Source organism: Ostrea edulis, chromosome 10 (genome assembly GCF_947568905.1).
Source record: "Ostrea edulis chromosome 10, xbOstEdul1.1, whole genome shotgun sequence".
In the NCBI taxonomy this organism is placed as follows: Eukaryota; Metazoa; Mollusca; class Bivalvia; order Ostreida; family Ostreidae; genus Ostrea; species Ostrea edulis.
In genome coordinates, this window is record NC_079173.1 from 300,424 (window position 1) to 322,675 (window position 22,252).

Genomic DNA, 22,252 nt, shown 5'->3' on the forward strand with positions numbered 1-22,252 from the left:
AATAAGACAGACAGTGGCGGATCTAAATATGTACTTGTTATAAGTCATACTACCGGGACATTATTATTACGTGAACATTAGGCATACGTAATTGATTAAAATACTAAATTCTCAATAGGAATTTATTATTCTAACAAAAAAAAAACAAAAAAAAGGGAGACTAACTTCTTAAAAATTGTTAGAATATGTGAGGGATCACAGGTACTGAATTAGTGCTATTCAAAAAATTACAAAAAATTGATCGGATTGAAAACATTTTTTTAAAATCTTTGGTTTTTTTCCCGCGACTAAAAATAACAAGTGCTTCAATCCATTTCCTTTTAACATGTCCGTTAATGCAAACCACGATGACCCCCCCCCCCCTCCCCCCCTATGATAACCAACCCCATGCCACTTGCTAAATAAATTAACGACTGAAAAATCCTTAATTCTAGTTTTGTAAATTGATCTTAATCAATGTACCCTCATAACAACAGCATTCCAGGAGAGGGACTAAAATCAATGCTGTTGCAATTTTATTCAATGATTATATGTGAATGCTGAAATATTTCTTCATTGTGTTACAACTAGGATTATGTACAATATTATAAAACTTGTTCTAATTTTCTCTTTTGGAACATACCATTGCTACAAGGGGATTATCATATGAATTTTATTTTTCTAATTAGATAGGTTTGGAAGGGGGGGGGGGCATATACATGCCAAATAGTTGAATTTATCGATTTATTTTTAAATTTTCATGATATATTGAAATGCGTTTTGTGTTCAAAGACAGTGCTGTTTAAACAGTTTTACAAACTTGAAAGGTTTGGGCATTTTTATCATACAATTAGTAACTTGAAAAGATTGAGAGTAGAAAAAAGGAAGTAGAGGTTGAGAACATACAGTATCGTCAGTTCAGAACAGGTCGTGCATCAAAGTTTAAGCAAGTCACAGTGTGAAGGCAGCAGAAATAAAATGTAGATATAGCATAAAAATATTTAAATCACATTCATGTATACATGTTTTAATGATTTTTAATATAAAGCCCTGAGAGAAAATTCATGTAATGAGTATTTTGCAAATAGATATTGTTTAAATTGAACGTGATCAAAGCATGAACATTACAAAATATGTACATATATGAAGCTGCGCTCGCTCAAACGTTAGCACCGTCAACATATTGGTCAATGACGCGGTAATGCCTGTGCGACATTGTATCACAGTAGTTCTGAAGAAACGATGTCACATCAACAATCAAAGGCATCTATGGCAGGAATGTTGGAAAGATTGGGAGTCCAAGCGATGCTATTATCATGAAATGGGTATGGATATGTTTTTCCACGAATCGTTCGTCTTCTAATGGATGCCTCTATATCACCATCACACTGACTGATAAATATAACGCATCGGTACCCTCGCATAAATCAACCAAGGTTTGCCTATTTTTATTAGAAAACGGAATACCTATTGGTTTCAAAATATTCCCAAAATCGATGCACTGTAAACTGTAATAATCTACAGCACAGAGTTCGCCACCATCACGTCCCAAGGGACCCTACTAAACGAGCCTCTAATTTGAAGAGTGCGGTAATGGAAATAGAAAGTTATGCGCTACAAAGAGCGACAACTCGAATAGTTCTATGTTACTTCCAATTTCGAAAGCACGTTTTCAATTTTCCCTCCGACGTTTTGTAACCAACACGACAAGAGCGACAATAAAAATATTCTGAAAACTCAACACCCACGTGGCACAAAATAAAACAATAGAAACTACCCACTACCCATAATAAATATTTTTTTAACAGTCCAACCACGGACCAAATAAAATATGAAAAAATACGACCACCCACACAAAAAAATATCATTTGTCGCCCGTTAAAAATGTCTATTGTTCACATATTTAATAACTGACAATTTTGGCCTCACCCTGATACCAAAACCCTTACCCCTAGGATCATCAAATTTACAATTTTGGTAAAGAACTACCTGCTCTTTCTAAATATCCATTTAGTTTCAATTTAGTATCAATAGCACTAAAGAAGATGTTATCTAAGTGTTTTACATATAAACCCTATATAATAAATCTGGCCCGCCCTGGGGTTTAAACCCCTACCCCAGGGATCAAGAAATTTACAATTTTGGTAGAGTCTTTCCTGCTCTACATAACTATGCATTTAGTTTTCCTTGCACATGTATGGTTCAAGAGAACAAGGTTTTTGAAAATTGGTCAATTTTGGACAGTTTTCGCCCAACCCCTAGGGCCCCAGGGGTGCAGGAGTCCTGAAATTGACATTGATGTCCCCCTTGCCCCAAAGATGCTTCATACCAAATTTGAAAAGAATTAGAATAGTAGTTATCAAGAAGTTAAAAACACACGACAGACGACAACCAATTGCAATGGTAAACTCATCTGTCTATAATTTACCTGTAATTCTTAATTAACGTCTATAATTAATCTGTAATTCTTGATTAACAGTCTATAATTTACCTGTAATCCTCTTTTAATTGGTTTGCACTGACCTGCTATGGTGATTTTATCCAGGTCTTCTTTTTTGAATTCAATGCTATTTAAAAATGACAATGCTTCTTCCTCTAACTGAAAATAAAATACATTTTCAAATTGATATTTACTTGTGCATTACAAATTGTGGACTTGCAGTAAAATTATGTAATATTGTGTGTTACAAATTGTGGGCTCGCAGTAAAATTATGTAATATTGTGTGTTACAAATTGTGGGCTTGCAGTAAAATTATGTAATATTGTGTGTTACAAATCGTGGGCTTGCAGTAAAATTATGTAATATTGTGTGTTACAAATTGTGGGCTCGCAGTAAAATTATGTAATATTGTGTGTTACAAATTGTGGGCTTGCAGTAAAATTATGTAATATTGTGTGTTACAAATTGTGGGCTAGCAGTAAAATTATGTAATAATGTAAAAGGGAGGGAAATTGCGAATATTTGTCAGTTGTTTCCCCTATTTCAAACATAGGTGGCGCAAGACTCGTTTACGTCCTTGTTGACTTCCGGTGTACATAAGATTTATAAGAGAGTGTAAAGTTTTTGTTGTGCAAATAGGGAGCGGGGGTAGAATTCCCGAGATATGAAGCTTTTAAAAAATTCAATTGGTTCATTGTCATCGAATGTGACAGCGACAACGATCGTTTTAAGTTCCACTCAGCGTCGTGCGCTATAAACTTCAGTCTTCAGTTCAGTCCGACTTCACAGATATCAGATGACAACTTTGTTGCAGAAAGTATTAACGTGGGGTTAAACACTTGCTCTGTAGATCATAATATTCTGCATGAATGTTTTATGCTGAAATTTTATCTATACTTAATGACACAGTCATCAATGATCTTATAATTCTATGATGACTCTCAACCCCCCCCCCCCCCCCTCCCCTAGACTAGATCAATAATCGAACAGGGGAAATTTGAGTCATTAATATTTAAACGAAGTATGGTACAAAAATATATTTCAGATGTCATTTAAAAATTAATTTTAGAGTTAACCAAGGTCGTCAAAATATGAATGAACGCGATTGCTAACAGCACCCCCCCCCCCTCCCTCGGTACGAGGAAGCGACTGTAATGGAGGGGTGGCTATAATCAGACTGTAACTGTAAGGCAGTGAATATTCCTAGGTCTTGTTTTCGTTTCTGATGACTGGATTGTAAATTAAAAGTTTACTTTCATTGTTAATTTTGTTAGAATTCAAAAAGTGTTGTAAAATATTGTTTGAATTTCAGGGAAAACGAGTCTGGATTCTTCAATAGTCAATACATATGAAATTAATCAAAATATGAGATGAAATTGTCAAACTTTCATAACTTATCAAAGTTTGCATTATCATAGTTATGTTGTTATGTCATGTTTTATCAACTGACCCACGGAAGTATAGTCCAATACATCAAAGAAATGAATACCAGTCCTAGCCTATTTTAACTGTTGACGCAAACCAGAAGAAAAATGCATCTCAAGAGATTAAGATATTTCTGAAATTTTTAGAAATAAAGTTTGAATCATATCTACTGTTATCAAAATTAAATGCAAATTCGTAAAGCTATAAATTTATCCAAGTGAAGTAAATACAAATTTCACTGTCATAAATACAATGTTGTGTTTATATAAAAGACACACATAGGCCTATTGTTCATTGTGGTTTTTATTTTTAAAAATCATTGCATTACGTTTTTCAATATTCACTTGTAACTTAAAATTCGATTTCAATCTGAAGTATGAACATTCAAATTGACCTTTAAATTGAAAAGTGTACTTCATTTGTTAAGTGATGTATTTTAGTATTAAATCATTCATATCATGAACTGTCATGGTACATATAAACATGATAAATCCTTAACCATGAAAGTAAACACGGGTCAAATTATGTAGGCCTACATCAGTTTCCTGCAACACCATGGACAAATGTCATTTGGATACAACCATTCCTTTACGCAGGGTACAGTCGTGCTTTAAATTCACGCAGAATACAAACAACTCTTAGTATATCGATCATAGTATATGGATGGAGGGGTGAATTTAGAAGTTGAAAGAAAGCTTGAACTTCCGTCTTAAGGAGGTGTGCTGCACCAGAGAAATTTGATGTAGATGAAAAGTGGAGGATATGTACAAAAATATTTTGAAGTTAAAAATTTTCAAATTTACTTTATTTGTCAAAAAATACAGTTTTAGTAGAAGATAATCTGAAAAAAAATTAAAACCCCTGTTGGACTCCAACCTGCGACCTACAGGTCAGCAGTCGGTATTCTAACCTACTGAGCTACTCGGCTAGGTATCTAACTGGAAAAGGAAAAGTCAAATATTGCTGATATCGATTTTTTCATCCATGTTTTTAAAGAAAGTCAGCCATTATGACAATGTAGAGTACTACCTTAAACTTGCAATCACAATTGTAATATTCAATTAAAATGTAGAAACTCGAAATTTTGAATCATTATTGTACAGCTAGCATATGGGGTAGTAAAATTTATTTGACCTGCCAATTTTTATGCTCTCGCTTGCCCTATGGACTAATAAAAAAAGTTAATCGCAAGGACTGTTTACCTACCGTGACGTCATCACGTAAGTGATATAAGTCAAAACACGCAAATAAACTGTTAAATGTGAAGTTAAGGGGTATGATATATGTACTCTGTATACATGTGCCTTCTCTATCGTGAATTTTATTTCATAAAGAGAAGTTATACATAATACATTCACTATTACTACACATTTTAACAGCTTAATAATAGAAATTCAGAGATATATGGATATATTTAATAATTGATATTCTTAATCCTCGAGAGAGAGAGAGAGAGAGAGAGAGAGAGAGAGAGAGAGAGAGAGAGAGAGAGAGAGAGAGGGGGGTGTCCGCATCTTATTGTTTTAAACATATGCAATTCAACAACTTATAAAGAATTATGATGTACTGTATATTATATATTCAACTTAAACTACTGTTTAAGTATGTAAACTTAATTATGAAGTAGTTTGTAATGAAAAACATCCAATGTGTATTGAATGTCTTTATTTAATCGATGTGACAGAGAAAATTCGGTTGCAGCTGAAACTATCAACGTGATTTTCCTTTCCGCCCAGAGAGTCTTGTAATGCGTTTTCTAAGTTCGTCTCTAAGCGCACTGAGGTCCTACGAACAGTAATCCGCCATCATTACTAAATATTCAACAACTTTCTAATCTAAACATGTCCTTCCGACGCTCTCTTAAACTTGAGGTAAGAAACGCCTTGGACGTTAACGGATCGTGCGCCACCGTTAAGGGCAAGTAATTTGAAGTTTTATTTGCCATTGTTCATGTATTTTCTGAGAAGTTATGTTTAAATGCCAATGCAGCATGATTAACTACCATGTACAAATAAATACCGACCGAGTTTTGATTTGAACAAACTTGAATCTGCTCTATGTCAGAAAGTTTTCATGTAAAAATCAGCTTTTCTGGCTCAGTGGTTCTTGAGAAGATTTTTCTTATGGATTTGCATGTAAAACTTTGATCCCCTATTGTGGCCCCATCCAAGCCCCGGAGCCCATGATTTGAACAAACTTGAATCTGCATTATGCCAGGAAACTTTCATGTAAATCTCAGCTTTCCTAGCTTAGTGGTTCTTGAGAAGAAGATTTTTAAAGTTTTCCCCCTATATATTTGTATGTAAAACTTTGATCCCCCCTTGTGGCCCCATCCTACCCCCGGGGGCCATGATTTGAACAAACTTGAATTTGCACTATGTCAGAAAGTTTTCATGTAAAAATCAGCTTTTCTGACTCAGTGGTTATTGAGAAAAAGATTTTAAATATATATTTGTATGTAAAACTTTGATTCCCCATTGTGGCCCCACCTTACCCCCGGGGGTCATGATTTGAACAAACTTGAATCTGCACTATGTCAGAAAGTTTTCATGTAAAAATCAGCTTTTCTGGCTTAGTGGTCAGTCTTCATGAAAAACTGTGTGAAGCACAGGCCCTTCGGGCTTCCCAGTATAATAATTTTGCAAGCCCAAACAATATTTTAATGGCCCAAAATATTTTGTTCTAATTTGACCACTTGTCCTTTGCAAGGTGTTGCATGCTGATTCTACACTATAGATACATGTATGTTCTACTGTAGGAAAATACACAACTGACATTAAAAAGATTACATATCTTATTTTATTTTTCAACATATTAATCTCGCAGATGACATTAGCAGCTCATGTTCAGAATCTACTTTGTTTTGTACCATGTACAAAACATTTACCGGTAGTTTTCTCCAGAATTAAATCTTAGCAAAGGCCCACCCTCAGTCCAATGGGGCATGGATTTTCATTCTCTTTTCTCCTTGTACGACCGTTTTTTTTATTTGGATCTGATGGTTGTGATTGCGAAATATGCTTGTGAGGTTTTGAATTTCACGGACGAGCCACGGGGCCTCCCAACACGGGCACTGAAAGTTAATGTAAATATATAGTATGTGCATGTATTTTTTATACATGCACATACTATATATTTACATTAACTTCCAGTGCCTGTGCCTCATTATACTTCAGAAAAGGCAGCATGGTTGATCGTTTTTCGATGCGAAAGTCTGAGTCAATCTCGCGCTTTATTTGTAATATATACAACACATACAATAAAACATTTACAGGCCCACCGGACTCCTGGGTTGAACATTTTTAGAAGCCCGATCCCAATTTTACTGGCCTCGGGCCTCTGGTTAACGTCGAAGACTGGTGGTTCTTGAGAAGATTTTTCCTATATATTTATATGTAAAATTTTTATTCCCCCTTGTGGCCCCATCCTACCACCGGGGGCCATGATTTGAACAAACTTGAATCTGTAATATGTCAGGAAGCTTTCAGGTAAATTTCAGCTCTTCTGGCCCAGTGGTTCTTGAGAAGAAGATTTTTAAATGACCCCACCCTATTTTTGCATTTTTGTGATTATCTCCCCTTTGAAAGGGACATGGCCCTTCATTTGAACAAACTTGAAAGCCCTTCACCCAAGGATGCTTTTGACCATGTTTGGTTGAAATTGGCCCAGTGGTTCTGGAGAAGAAGTCGAAAATGTGAAAAGTTTAACAGACAGACGGACAGACAGACGACAGACAAAAAGTGATCAGAAAAGTTCACTTGAGCTTTCAGCTCAGGTGAGCTAAAAACTGATACAGTATAATCTGTCTAAACCGGCTATGTGTGGTTCCAAAGAAATTGGCCGGTTTGCACAGAGTCCGTAGTGCAGAATGTTGACAAGAATGAGAGTTGCTTCCCTTGTATTCATTATCTATGCATACGTGTGTAATGATTGCTAACGTTGTAATATATCACAAAAGAATTCAAAATATAAATGTCAGTGTTTTATTGTCGTGCTCATTAAAAAAAAAATTCAATTTTCATTAAACAGTTTAAAATCTGCGAATTATTTGCGCAATTTTCTGTTGGTAAATTGTCGATTTCGTCTACATCATCACCGTTATCAAGTGCTACATTATGTACGTTCGTCAAGTTTGTGTTGTGTTCGTTTAAAATTTGTCTTTTCCAGCTTTCATTGTAAATGTATCGCTTTCAACTGTCTCAATTTGTGAAACGGAAACTAATGTAATGCCGAGTGATCGACCGGACATGGCGAGTTGTGCTAACTAACTGCATATCATCACTGACTGACTCGCCGTAGAGCTCTGAGAAGTCCACGAAGGGAAACCCTGCTTTTGGAAAACATAACGGTATTGTTGCCGATTTTGTTTCATTCCAAGAATGTATTGAATACATCGATTAATTGAACTTTGTCTTTTAATGTCAGTTCTCGTCTCTGTCATTAGGGGGCGCCATTACTTCGTGCGTGGTGCTGTCATAATTGAAAAGTGCACCCCTAAAAATCAGGTTTTATTTTAAACTGATCGCGACTCATCGCCAGTTGCACTCTTTTACTTACTTGTGGCTTCCCTTGAGACACCCTTTGTGTACACCACGTGTGATTGACCGAATACCGACAGGTTGGTCATCATGGGGCGGCTGGTTTAAATGCGATAATTAGAGCTAATTACGAGCAGTTGGGACCTAGTGTACACCGAATACAATTGACCGCAACGATTAGGGTGGTGTATCATCGAGGGACCGGTTTACACAGGATAATTAAAGTTAATTGATAGCAGTTGGGACTGTGCAAGCCGGCCGATATACAGAATACGCAGTATCTGGAGTACAGGGAATTATTAATAGTGATGGGCAATCGGACCTAATACCACAATCGATTATCGGCAATAATCGGACGCATGTAATCGATTATAATCGGAATTGGCATTTAAGTGTTTTCCCCTCAAATTAGATGTAACAGAATCATTAAATGTATGGAACAACATTTGAATTCTTCTTTGTTTCATTTATTCACTGGTATATAAATCAGAATTCCAATATATCAAGTAATGGAATTTATCTATAATCTCAATGTATCACAGATATCAGAGATAGGCTCCTTTATTTGACTGTTGAATGTTATTGTTGTTACCGTCCTTCATATCTCCCGCCATTTTCTATGCTTATTTTCGATCGGGTTTGACATACAGAAAATAAAATTTGAACAAAGTTGAAGTGATATCCGGATTTTATTTGGTCAACGATGTCGGCGACTTTTATTTTGTAATCGATTAGTAGCATCGTAGGTCTCTGAACGACCGACAATCGATCATCGGCGACAATCGTTTCATCACTAATTATTAATAAAGGATTTGTTAAAGAAATGTTAGGGACTATATTTTGTGGCCGGAATTGACAGAGCGCCGGAGTACTCCGAGGCCGGTTTGGATAAATTATACTGTAATTCACACTATTTTTTGAATTCAAAGGGTCGTAGCTCAGCGAAAAATCACAAACTTCAAATTTGATCAGTAACTTGTTAAGGCAAAGCAATGTACCAAATATCAAAAGAATATCTACAACAGAGCTGCCAACATTATAAAATGGAAAATAGTAAGGTGGGGGTCAGGGGGCCGCCTAGACCCCCTGCCGCTGGAGTTTTTTTTTTTATGAATAAACATGTAACCTGAGCAATTTTAGGCATATTTCAATTCCAAATTTAATGAATTTATACATACTAATTGTTATACATTTTACAAATGCAAAAGATCAAATACATCTTTTATTGATTTTACTTTCTAAAACTTGTGTAAAAAATAATGTTACATTAGTATATTGCATAATTTTACAGTTACTGTGTCAGTTATTCTGACAAGTTTTTATATATATTATATAATTTTAGTTACTGAATCAGTTATTCTGGTAAGGTTTTTTTTTATGTCATTTTCGCCGCCGTGAGAAATGTTGAAGTTTGTCAAACAGATTGTACACTTATACAAACTCCCCCTTTCTGACTTTGAAATGAATAGATGTTTACAGTGTACTTGTATATTGTTCTTTGAATTTCTATCTCCATTAGGTTTTCTCCTTTGGGGAAGTATTGTTGTTATTTCCATCAACACATGCTTTACGTTTAGTAGCAGCTGCCATATTGTTTATTTTAAAGCATTAAAATGATTGAGACTCTATATAGATATAGACTGTGCAAACAAACGTAGCAACGACTATAGCTTGCTTATTATAAAAGTAAAAACCAATGATGGACAGCTCTAAAAATTTCGAAATGTCAAATAAGCGAAAATCGGAAGATATACAGTGAAATCGTAAAGCGTATTTTTGGCCCTAAAATCGTAAGCCTTCCCATACCGAAAAAAACTATAACTAAGTTATAACTTTGTAACTAAGAAAAGTTACAAAAAAGTTATAACTAAGTTATCGGAGTTTGGAACCACTTCTTCAAATAAAGTTATACTTTACTTATAACTCGGGTACAAAAAAGTTATACTCATGTATAAGTTATCATCTTTTATTTCAACATGAATACAACAAGTGCATAAAAGTTATCAAAAAGTTATACTTCAAAAAAGTTATACTTCACAAAAGTTATCAAAAAGTTATACTTAAGTTATGGAAAAGTTACAAAAAAGTTATACCCAACAAAAATTGTGGAAAAGTTACAAAAAAGTTATACCTGACAAAAGTTATGGAAAAGTTACAAAAAAGTTATACCCAACAAAAGTTATGGAGAAAGTTACATAAAAGTTATACCCGACAAAAGTTATGGAAAAGTTACAAAAAAGTTATACCCGACAAAAGTTATGGAAAAGTTACAAAAAAGTTATACCCGACAAAAGTTATGGAAAAGTTACAAAAAAGTTATACCCAACAAAAGTTATGGAGAAAGTTACATAAAAGTTATACCCGACAAAAGTTATGGAAAAGTTACAAAAAAGTTATACCCGACAAAAGTTATGGAAAAGTTACAAAAAAGATGGGGATAATAAGACATTACCGATTATAAACAGCGACTATTATTGGTATATTAATTTCATTTATAAAGGTGGCCGAGTGGTTAGAGCATCGCGCTCCAAATCACATGGCCTCTCACCTCTGTCGGCGCGGGTTCGAATCCCGCTCGCGCCGGTAAGTGAGAAAGTTTCCCAGTTTACTTTCGGAAGGTCGGTGGTCTCTTCCAAGGTACATTGTATCTGGGTTCTCTCTTCCACCAATAAAAACTGGGTGCCACCAGATAACTGAAAAATTGTTGAGCGTGGCGGAAAACATCAAACAATCAATCATTTATAAAGTTTGGCACAAAAATATAAATAAAATATTCATCACTAACTCTTTGTACATATTATCACATTAAAAATTGGACAATCCCTTATGAAGGGAATCCCATATATATATATATATATATATATATATATATATATATATATATATATCTCACATTACTGAATGTATAAAAGCTAGGTCTGTTTCATGTTCTGGAGGCTGACTTGGGAACTAATCTTGGTCCTCATCGAAAACTTGACAATGGCCTCTGAATCCCGGCATCGTCTTTAAATAAAAAAGAAAATACTCTAGTAACTAACTGTCATTGATTCTCCAATTTAAAAGATGGATGTCAGAAATTACAAGTTTTTTTGTTTTCACCTTTTAAATACATCTTCACAAATTGAAAGAAATGTGGGCGACTGATTATTCTTATTCGAAGTTAAACAATTTGTTATTAGTGTTATATAAAGAATTTATTAATTAGATTATAATCTCTTACCAGGAATAGTGTTTAAAATGGTCTTTTCATTTGCACCAGTTAGGTTCCCCTTCCTGAAAAGTTCCACTTGTTGGGTTTTTTTTTGGCTTATATAAAGCTTGTATATCTTTGGGATAAATGTAGATCCCACTACCAGGCATCAGCTCCATCATCTAGAATAAGAAAAAGAAGCCAAGATAAAAGAAAATCACAATCCATTTATTTCAAAGCTTTATTATTATTATTAAAAATTTTAAAAAAAAAAGACTCAAAAACTTTTTTAACCTCCAGTTAACATTTTTTTTATTACTCATTCCGAAATTTTCTTATCTAATTTATAGCTTTTTTAACTTCATGTGAATAAAAAAGAATTTTCTCCCTACTTTCCTACTCGACCCTTTTTATCCCTAGTCGGGAGAGGCCTAGAGGGCAAGCAAATATTTTCTTAAAGAAATAAATATTTTTTTCAGTTTTAGGGAAGGGAAATTCTATACTATTATAAACACATTTTCTTATTTCTAAATCATGTAAATTTTCATAATCGTACTTTTATTATTTAAAAATGTTTGTCCACATAAGAATATGTATTTTGTCAACAAAATGGAGGGAATCAAGAAGGGCTAATATGTAGGACTGTATAGTCCAACTGCAGTTTTAATTATCCTCAAGTTAAAATAAACTTAATACATTCTGACAAAATTTGTGTAAATATTGTAAACAGAAACTTGCTTGAAAAGGCCTACCTAAGATCTTGGCGGGATGCACGCCAGAAAAGCCATGGCAGCTGGCTTTCACCAAATCCCCAACTTTATACTGGCAAAACTCCTTTCTTGGATCTTTGATGCGTGATATGGTTATGATGCTGACCTTTTCTTCCTCTATCCACTCCATAAGGGCATACATGGTTCGTTGAACAAAGTAATAATAGAACCTTTCAACTTTCACCTTCTTGAACCGACGCTATCTTGTTTGAAAATGGAGAGCGGAGCCGATTTGACCAATCAGCGATTAGAGGAAATACCGGAATCAAGGAATTCAAAACCTTTATGACTTCAAATGATTAAAAATCGTAAAGTATATACGTGAGATTTTTTTTAGTTATTCATCAGTTTTGCTGAAATTGATCAGGAACAATCAAACGTATTTTTATTTTTACGTAAATACCCGATTCGCACACTTCCGGTTATTCCGGATGTAAACGAAGAAGGCGCCATTTTAAAAACAAAGATTGAAATAAAATTAAAAGCGAAACACTCGTCACTGCTCCGAAGCTATGTACCCTCACAAACGTGGTAGCTACCAGGTTTTCCATGCCGATAAGTCTAATCCAACACTCAAAGTATCCCTTTGGCGAATGCAACAAGGAAAAGACAACATTTCATCAGAAAATTTCGACAATCGAAGTGTGGCGTGTGAAACTGCTGGCCCTGTCGCCATTATGATTATCGATGCCTTTCATGAGAAATCATTTAACCAGGTTAGTTTTCGTTACGATTGTGTACCGTAACTGTTGATGTAGTTGAAAGGTAACAAGTTCCTAGATTTCGTTTTATGCATTATATTCTGATGCTTGTAAATGATCCAATATTCATAATCGTAAGTTACAAACCCGGCATGTAGGCATTATTTTATTTATTACATTTTATTTGTGAATTTTTATTTCCCCTCAGAAATGACTTCAAATTGTAAAATGTTTAAATGCAATGTCAAACAGATTTATTTACTTATTTCTTTTTTACGTCATCAGTCACGTTGTGATTTATAGATATCATAGGTTATATGATCGATATATATAATAGCCTATCAAATGACATGTTGCACCGAACATTATATGGAAACATTTGTGCTATTTATGTACTTTTACAATATTTGTTTTGTTTTTAGTTGCTTCAAGATGTTGCTGAAGAACCTGCTTTCTTGCCATATCATATATGTTGACGGAGATTCAGAATGAGACAAAGAGTTTGATATATGATCCTACACCTGACAGAAAAAGTTGAGGATCTTGGACCACTTTGGTGCTCATCTTGTTTCTATTTTGAGGATTGTAATGGATAATTGAGATGCCTTTTCCATGGCATCCAACATATTGAAACCCAAATAGCATTTGCGGTTTGTGTTCATCAGCAGCTACTGACGTTGTCCCAAGCTCTGAAGTTTGACAGCAGTGAAAGGGAACAGACAGGGTTGCTGTTATTGGAGCCTATGTAAAAGACCTTTGAAATCTGAGGAACAAGCAGTCCTTTTGACCTTAGCTGGAGAGTAGGTCCGTGTGGTTTTCTTCAAAAGACTACTTGTGGACGAACAGGTTGAGACAACAAAATTCAAGGAAACGTTCATTGGGAGATTAGAAACTTTTGTTAAAGTAACAGGACATGACTACAAATGAAAAACTTTGTTTTGTTTTCACAGTTCCTAACAGGATTGAACAGGAATATAACATGAACATGTTCAGTGTCCAGAACAGAGACATCATTTAACAGTCATACCTTGTTTTGTGTCACATTTACCAATGAGATTTGAATATAGAAATATTTTTTGATACTTTTTTGGAAAAGACGTTTTTATATATATGCCTTAATTTGATTTTGATAGACTATGCATACCTAAATTGATGAATAGTGTCTCTTTTAACATGGAACAGAAGTCCATATGGACTTATTTTTAATAAATACTGTGACATATCTCATACATGTGTTCAGTTCATTATTCGTTTCAATTAAACAATTTGACCTGCCATTCTCCATAAATAGCACCTAGTGGTAATTGATCAACAATCATCATACATGGTGTTTTGAATTCTCACGGGTTGTATCAGCGTATAAAGTTCATTAAAAATATAATATATAGAATGTTTTATTGATCGTACAATGCATTTATTATTCTATAAGTAAGGATCCTGGATTTTGTAATTTTTCCATGCAATTTCTGATCAATTCCTTAATCATCCCCCCAAAAGAAAAAGATTTAAAAATTCAACATTGAAATTTCCCTCTGACTAGCTTTTTTGTGGCAAAATAAGAAATGACACAGTTCACTGAAGTGTTTGAAAGTGAATAATCACTAAAAATTTACAGAAGTCAATCCAGTTAAAGACCCAATTTTAAGATAATGCCCCAAAATTGTAAACTGCCTGTCAATCAAACATTTAACAATAGATCTCAGGTGGAGGGACATCTGCAGACACTGGTCTCCAGCTACCCCAGAGAGGTGTTTTGATAACAATAACAGCCAGTATCTACAGGCATTCTTTAGATCTTGAGGAAGCCCAGTATACCAGAGTTTTGATAGCATTGACCTGTCCACAACTGCTATTTTCTTGTAATTCAATTGTTTTTAAAAAGACCTCTGAACACTGGAATTTCAATAGTATTTTTTCCCCCTTTATATACATGTATTATAAATTACACAATCAGAAATCAAACAATAATTTGCACAATAATTTCTAAAACTTATAACTTATTGAAATAATTTATGTCATGAATTTTTTATACCTCTATATTTATAACAGAAATTATTCATTGAGTCAATGACTGAGAGAGAGGGGGTGGGTGTAGAATGTGTGTCATCTACCCTTACATGTAGGAATACAACCTACACTATGACCACAGAAACTCTGCAGAGGTCCCTGAGACAGGTCCTGTGTATATCAAGACAGCATGGACAGGTAGATTTCTACCATGTTTTGTCTGTATTTCTTAGAGTGTCATGGGATATAGCAATTAACACCTTGGTAGACCCTGGCCACTCCAGGTAAATAACATCTGTTTAGATTGGGCTCCACCTACATTTTCACAGACCAAAGGGTCATGAGATAGGTCTTTAACATTCAGTTAATTACTATGAAAGTGTCAAAAAGTATTGGTAACCCCCACCCTCAAATGACAAAGTCCCAAAACTGGTACATAAATATTGGATATGCTTGAAAATGGCTAAGTCCAGAAAAGTTACATTTTAGTTATACATGAAAATGACAAAGTTCAAAAAGTTACACTTTAGTTATACATGAAAATGACACAGTCCAGAAAAGTTACATTTTAGGTATACATGAAAATGACAAAGTTCAAAAAGTTACACTTTAGTTATACATGAAAATGGTTAAGTCCAGAAAAGTTACTTTTTAGTTATAACTTTTGTACCTCAAGGCCTAGGTATAATTAAGTTATACTTTAGTTATAACTTAGTTATAACTCATTTCGGTATGGGTTACGCCAAAATCGTGAGGGTTGGCAGCTCTGCTACAAGAGCCCCAACTTACTGTATATACTCGCCTATAACTTAATACAAAATGAACCGACCAAAACCAAATTCAAAATATATCTATAACTGAATACAAAGTGAACCGACCAAAACCAAATTCAAAATATATCTGTAACTGAATACAAAATGAACCCACCAAAACCAAATTCAAAATATATCTATAACTGAATACAAAATGAACCGACCAAAACCAAATTCAAAATATAACTATAACTGAATACAAAGTGAACCGACCAAAACCAAATTCAAAATATATCTATAACTTGTTATGGCACCAAATATGATATATACGTGGAAGAAGAGAGAAAAAAGTGCGGAAAACTGATTTACAGGACTGACAGAGTGCAAACCTAAAGTCCCCTTTGACTTCGTCGGTAGGGAACTAATTTTGAGAGGGGGGTGTTGATGTGTGGCGATTGCATCTGACTTATACTAAAATTATCAAGGGATGGATTGCACCTGACTTTTCTGAATTTCTAATTTTCTGTAACAAACCTTGGGAGATGTTTGCTGAGCGATGCGCATGGAGTAGAATTTGGACCTCCCCTCAGGTGATGCTATCGGGGGCGGGACTGAGGAACGGTCCACACTTCCTGTTGCAGCCAGAACCAGTTTGGCGTTTCTGTTCAGGCAATGTTCCTGTTCAATCCCATCTTCTCCTGATCCAGAAATTTTCATCAACTTTGATTTCAGTTCACTGGTTTTCCCGTCACTGTTCAAGAATAACAGAAAGATATAAATATAATTTTCTATGTCTACTGACATTATCTCTTAACACGAATATAGACAAGTCATTCTGAAAATACATGTCTCCTAACGGCGCCCCCATTAACTGACGAGGAAATGTACATTTGATGTTGTTTAACCGTGAACTGTGACCTGATATCACCATGTTTACCGGTACCGAATTGATTTAGTGTTTTGTTCATGCGGTTGACGCATGCGGTTTTTATCCTGCAGGGATGAAATATTAGCCTTTGCACAAAATACGTGGGGGAAATATTTAAATAATCGTGTGACACAAAACAACACACTGATATAGCATTCATATCTGTATGTTAAATACCTATAAAGGACTTCAAAAAACTACTTACTATCAACTGTTTGAAGGCCAATTTTGAATACTCGCGACTGCAGGAATGCGGTAAATTGAGAACAGCTGATGCCTCAGATTTCGTTTACCGAGTACACAAAAATACTAGCGTAATTAACAGATTTGATATATATTTTCGTTGATATGTTCCTTTTGTGATTAATGAGCTTGAAATGTAAAACTAATGAATAATTTTTTTTACAAAATCAGCAAGTGAAGCTCGTCGACTGCCTCTACTCGATGTTATCTACATTTCCATCAGAACACAATCCCGATTGAGATGAATAAAAAATGTAAAATATAAAAATAATTTTCTTTAAAAACTTGTCCATCAAACGTTATGAAATTCAAATTTGATCTGTAGTTTGGCACTACATTGCAAGTTTTAAATGAATCCATGCAAGCATAACGGAAAAAAGTCTGGAAAACCAATGGGACAGACTGACAGACAGAGGGACAGACAGACAGATGGAGAAGAAAGCTATAGTCCCCTTCGGTTTTAGAAACCAGTAGGGGCTAATAACAGACAAGTGACAAGGTGAACAAGATGTACTGTGAGCAAAGCTCACTAAGAATACCCCCCGCTTACCCCAATCTCCCAAAGGGTGTTGGTAATAGTTAAAACTTCAGTATTATGATCCAAAAGGTATCTAGGAACACAGCATCTCCATGTGATGAAAAAAGTCGTTAAAGAATTTAAATGGAAACCATATTGCTACTTTGATGTCCAGTGCACGTGACCTTTGACCTTTTGACCCCAAAATCGATAGGGAACATCTTCATCCCATGGGTAGTCCATATATATGATATGGTGACGGTAGGTGGAAAGGATAATGCTTTAGAGCCCGGAAACCATTGCGTCTACAGACGGACGGACGGGCAGACAGACGGACAACCCGATTCCAGTATACCCCCCCCCCCCCCAAGTTGTGGGGGTATAAAAATCAAGGAAAGACTCGATCCAAATTTATCAGGTTCCAAATAATCCTTGACTCTACCAAGTTACCTGGATGATAATTCCGAACCCTCTACCAAGTTTACCTGGATGATAATTTCCCAAAGAAGTGTTTTTGGATAGACTTGACAGACTTGGGAGTGTTGACTTTCTCAGAACTAGATCCACCACTATCTGGAATCTTAATACGAACAAAGGACAGACCCATCTGTATGTTTCTTCTGAATGGCTGACGACCAATGATCCTCACTCTGTCCCATTTCTGCTTGACAATGTCTGATGAAAAGTCAGCTAAAATAAAACAGAATAATCCAATCCTTATTGTATTATACTCTGACAATGTCTGATGAAAAGTCAACTAAAATAAAACAGACAATGTCTGATGAAAAGTCAGCTAAAATAAAACAGAATAATCCAATCCTTATTGTATTATACTCTGACAGGTTAAAATAAAACAGAATAATCCAATCCTTGTTGTATTATACTCTGACAATGTCTGATGAAGTCAGCTAAAATAAAACAAAATAATCCAATCCTTGTTGTATTATACTCTGACAATGTCTGATGAAGTCAGCTAAAATAAAACAAAATAATCCAATCCTTATTGTATTATACTCTGACAGGTTAAAATAAAACAGAATAATCCAATCCTTGTTGTATTATACTCTGACAATGTCTGATGAAAAGTCAGCTAAAATAAAACAGAATAATCCAATCCTTGTTGCATCATAGTCTCTGACAGGTTAAAAACAAACTAGGATATGAAATTTATCTTGTATATTATGGTTTGGTATGGAGACACATTATTTGCTTCCCTTTATCAATAGATGTTATATACCAACTTTGTTTGAAATTTGTTCAGCCATTCCAGGAAAGGAGAAGAAAATGTTCAAAAAAGTTAACAACGCACAACTGTAAACAATAGGTCACCTGACTCAAGTTTATTTGGGGTCAGTAAATTTCTTTGTGATATGTGACAACAGAAAGCATTAGGTCACCCTTACAGAAATGAGATGTACCCGAAAGGTACCCAAAATGTATCTGTAAGGTACCCGAAGCAACTTTTTCATTGAAAAATGTACCCAAAAAGTACCCGCAAAAAAATTAGCCATTTTTCGACAGTACCCGGAACGTACCCGACTATTGTAAAAAGTACCCAAAATGTACCCAGATTAAAAATTGAAAAGTTAAAATGTACCTGAAATGTACCCAACAGAAAAATATAAATGTTCAAATGTACCCGAATTGTACCCAGGGTATCAATTAAGGAAGTTAAAATGTATTCGATATGTACCCACTTTAAAGTTACTAAGTTGAAATGTACCCGAAATGTACCCAACAAAAATATTAATGTTGAAATGTTTACCAGAAATGTACCCTGGGTAAATTAAAAAATTAAATTGTACCCGTAATGTACCAACTTTAAATGTGACTATTGAAAATGTATCCGAAATGTACCCATTTAAATAAACCTTGTCATTTCACAACAGATACAAATAATATGAAAATAAACATTAAACAATTTCACAACTGATTTTGAAATAAGAAAGCTTTTATAGTCAATTGTACCAGCATTATGTACCCAACTTCAATCTGGCATGTTTTTTTTTATAATTGATGTATGTATGTTGTAGACAGTTTTTGTTTTAAAACAAATATATATATATATATATGAAATAGTGCAAATCCTGTTGATGTTAATGAATTTTAATTTATCTATAAGAAGTTTTTTTTGTTCTGCCATTAAGGTAGCTATAGTATTAAAGAAAATCTGAAGGATTACATGAAGGGATCCATCCCTAAACCTCTAAATGGAAAGCTATTTTCCATTTTTAAAAACATAACAATCAAAAATAAATAATTGTAGAGACCTAGTAGTAAGATAGTCTTTTGAACTTGATAATGCTACATGATTGTTAGTCTGCAGTAATTTCATAAGAAAAAATTATCTGACAGTCACTGAATTTAATTATATATTTGGTAAACAATCTGTATATATCATTATACATACATATATAGATCTATCTGTATTTCATTTTTTATTTTTTTATTTTTTTTTTGGGGGGGGGGGTGTTTTTTCTTTTTAATATTGATATACACTGTATGTCAAAAGATGTCCCTGCAGAAGGAAATTATTGAAGATCAACATATTATTTTTATAAACTAGTTAACTTATTAATTAATTAACCAATCAATTCAGAGCGGGTCTTCACAGTCTTGGCTCTAACAACCGTAAATTGAGATCGGGTTCCTGATAAAAAGCATCGGGTGTGCACTCCGAGTTCACGCGCATAGTCAGCATCCAGACCATGCAGACGCCATGTTTATGATGTTGTGACCTACCATAAACATTATGAACAGACAAAGAATAGCCTTCAACAGGGACCCGAGGGAGTTCGTGGTGTTATCCTGAAGACACTCCCAACCATTAAGTAAGTGATTTACACACTAGTGTATTTTGTAGATTCTTTGACTTCATGCCAGTCATGATCACTGATAATCCGAAATTCCTCCGATTCTTATCCCTTTCACATTTGTGTCTGATGATCTTCACTGCACATAACATATAAAGAAAGCAAGGGTAACAGTCAGAGGTATCTTGAATTATGTAACTCATGTGTCTTTTGTAAAGTAGGACAATGGAATTCGCTAACTAGTTTAAATGCATCTATTGTCGGACACTTAGACGATTTTCATTTTCTACCCGGCACTTGATAACCCGCGATTTGCATCAACTAGATATCTACTCGCTAGACACAGCAATGCTATTTCATTTGTAACACCTCTCTTATTATGTACAAAGCAGGTCAAACTGAAATAACTTAAGTAACGTCGGCATTATGCTAAAATCAGCTCGATCCGCTCCTTTATTTTTATGTTGTCGCAATACGAGGAGCGGATCGAGGAGCTGGTATTAATCGGATTGGTCCGAAGGAACAGTAAGAGTTATCAATTGACAAGTAAAAATTTAAGTTGATAGCACAAGTGACCAGTGATTAGAAATATTTATTTATTGTCCTGTAATTTGGTTATAGGAAGGTCTTTGGTATCCTTTGATTATTTACAATTTCATTTCTCTTTCAGAATATAATTCATGATAGATACAGAATTTATATGGTGTGACCACTGACCAGACTGGTTTTAATATGCCATTCTGAGAATTACACTATGCAGACCTGGATCAATGTTTATATAGTTCCAAAATGAGTTTACTCTGAATGACACTTCAGTGCATGCACATTTTAGGTAAGTCCAATGAGACTGCTAGGCCTATATGTATAGTGGATGGAAAGTCCATGACCCTGATATGTCTTAAATTTGTTTGACAGCAAGTCAAATTGGGATGACTTTAATTCCACTATCAGTTTCAAGTCACTGATTTAATTTGAACAAATCATACAAACTGTTTCTATTAATTTTAAATAGATATATAACATGCCCACAAAATAATTGCATTATTATTTTTTTTAGAATGTACGTCATCAATGTTCTCCCAAAGGAAAGTGAGCAAAAACTTATCCAGAGAATCAACAGCACATTTTTGTGAAACTTTTTAAAATGCGCAGGTAATATTGCTGTTAAAATATTTTGTATCCTATGATCTCTAATGAAATATAAGTGGCATATTGATATAACTTTAACTTAGTTAAAACTTTTTAACTAAAATGGGTAGGGATTTTATATTTGCCATTTTTATTCTTTGTGACAAGAAAATATTTTTTAATATACAGTGGAACCCCGTTATTACGTTTTCCATTTTGTCACGATAAAATAACGTAATACCGGGGGCAACGTAATAAACGTTCCCAGTTAAATCCATTAAAAATATCATTTGGAAATTGTATATCGTCCGTTGGTACTCCGTGAAGGGATGTGTGAATATATCTTTACTGTTTCTTTGTTTAAAAGACTATGATACTTTGTTTTATTTACATCTTATCTTTAATGTCCGTAATTCTTCATGTTCTTATCCCTTTTCTTTATTTCGGTGTAGGATACATACGGATGTTTTGATAAACGTTGCTTTTTCTGCATTCGTTTGGACCGCCATTTTGTTCAACTTTAAAACAATGCGTTCATGTAAATTTCTATCAATAACTCGTTCCGGTTCGTATTCAACATTCGTATTAAAAAATAACAAAACATCGTTTTTATTAAGTTCTCTAATTACACAATACACAACACAATAAAAAAAATCCCACCCAAAAAAACAACAAAACTACAGACACAAAACGCACACGATACCCAACACTTGCACACTTCTCACCAACGATAAACATGCACAGAGAACAATTTAAGCGCAATCCACATTAAAAAAAACATATAATGATGCACGAAGATTTCATTTATAACGCTAAATGA

At 34.5% G+C, this 22,252-nt stretch overlaps 1 protein-coding gene and 2 long non-coding RNA genes across 3 annotated transcripts in view; 1 reads left to right on the plus strand and 2 right to left on the minus strand.

The window, feature by feature from the left end:
• Nucleotides 1-22,252, minus strand: part of LOC125682408 (uncharacterized) — a 63,539-nt gene that overhangs the window by 15,665 nt on the left and 25,622 nt on the right. The window contains exons 4-6 of the mRNA XM_056151610.1: nt 17,977-18,181; nt 16,338-16,554; nt 2,503-2,578 (exon numbers count right to left, since the gene is read on the minus strand). Of these exons, the coding sequence (XP_056007585.1) occupies nt 2,503-2,578; nt 16,338-16,554; nt 17,977-18,181 (498 nt within the window). The remainder of the gene's footprint in view (nt 1-2,502; nt 2,579-16,337; nt 16,555-17,976; nt 18,182-22,252) is intronic.
• Nucleotides 10,334-12,463, minus strand: LOC125652359 (uncharacterized). The gene is made up of 3 exons (XR_008799156.1): nt 12,326-12,463; nt 11,604-11,755; nt 10,334-11,386 (listed from the first exon to the last, which is right to left on the minus strand). It is a non-coding gene; the product is annotated as an uncharacterized LOC125652359 (long non-coding RNA).
• Nucleotides 11,755-14,271, plus strand: LOC130050843 (uncharacterized). Its single transcript, XR_008799136.1, has 2 exons — nt 11,755-13,059; nt 13,467-14,271. It is a non-coding gene; the product is annotated as an uncharacterized LOC130050843 (long non-coding RNA).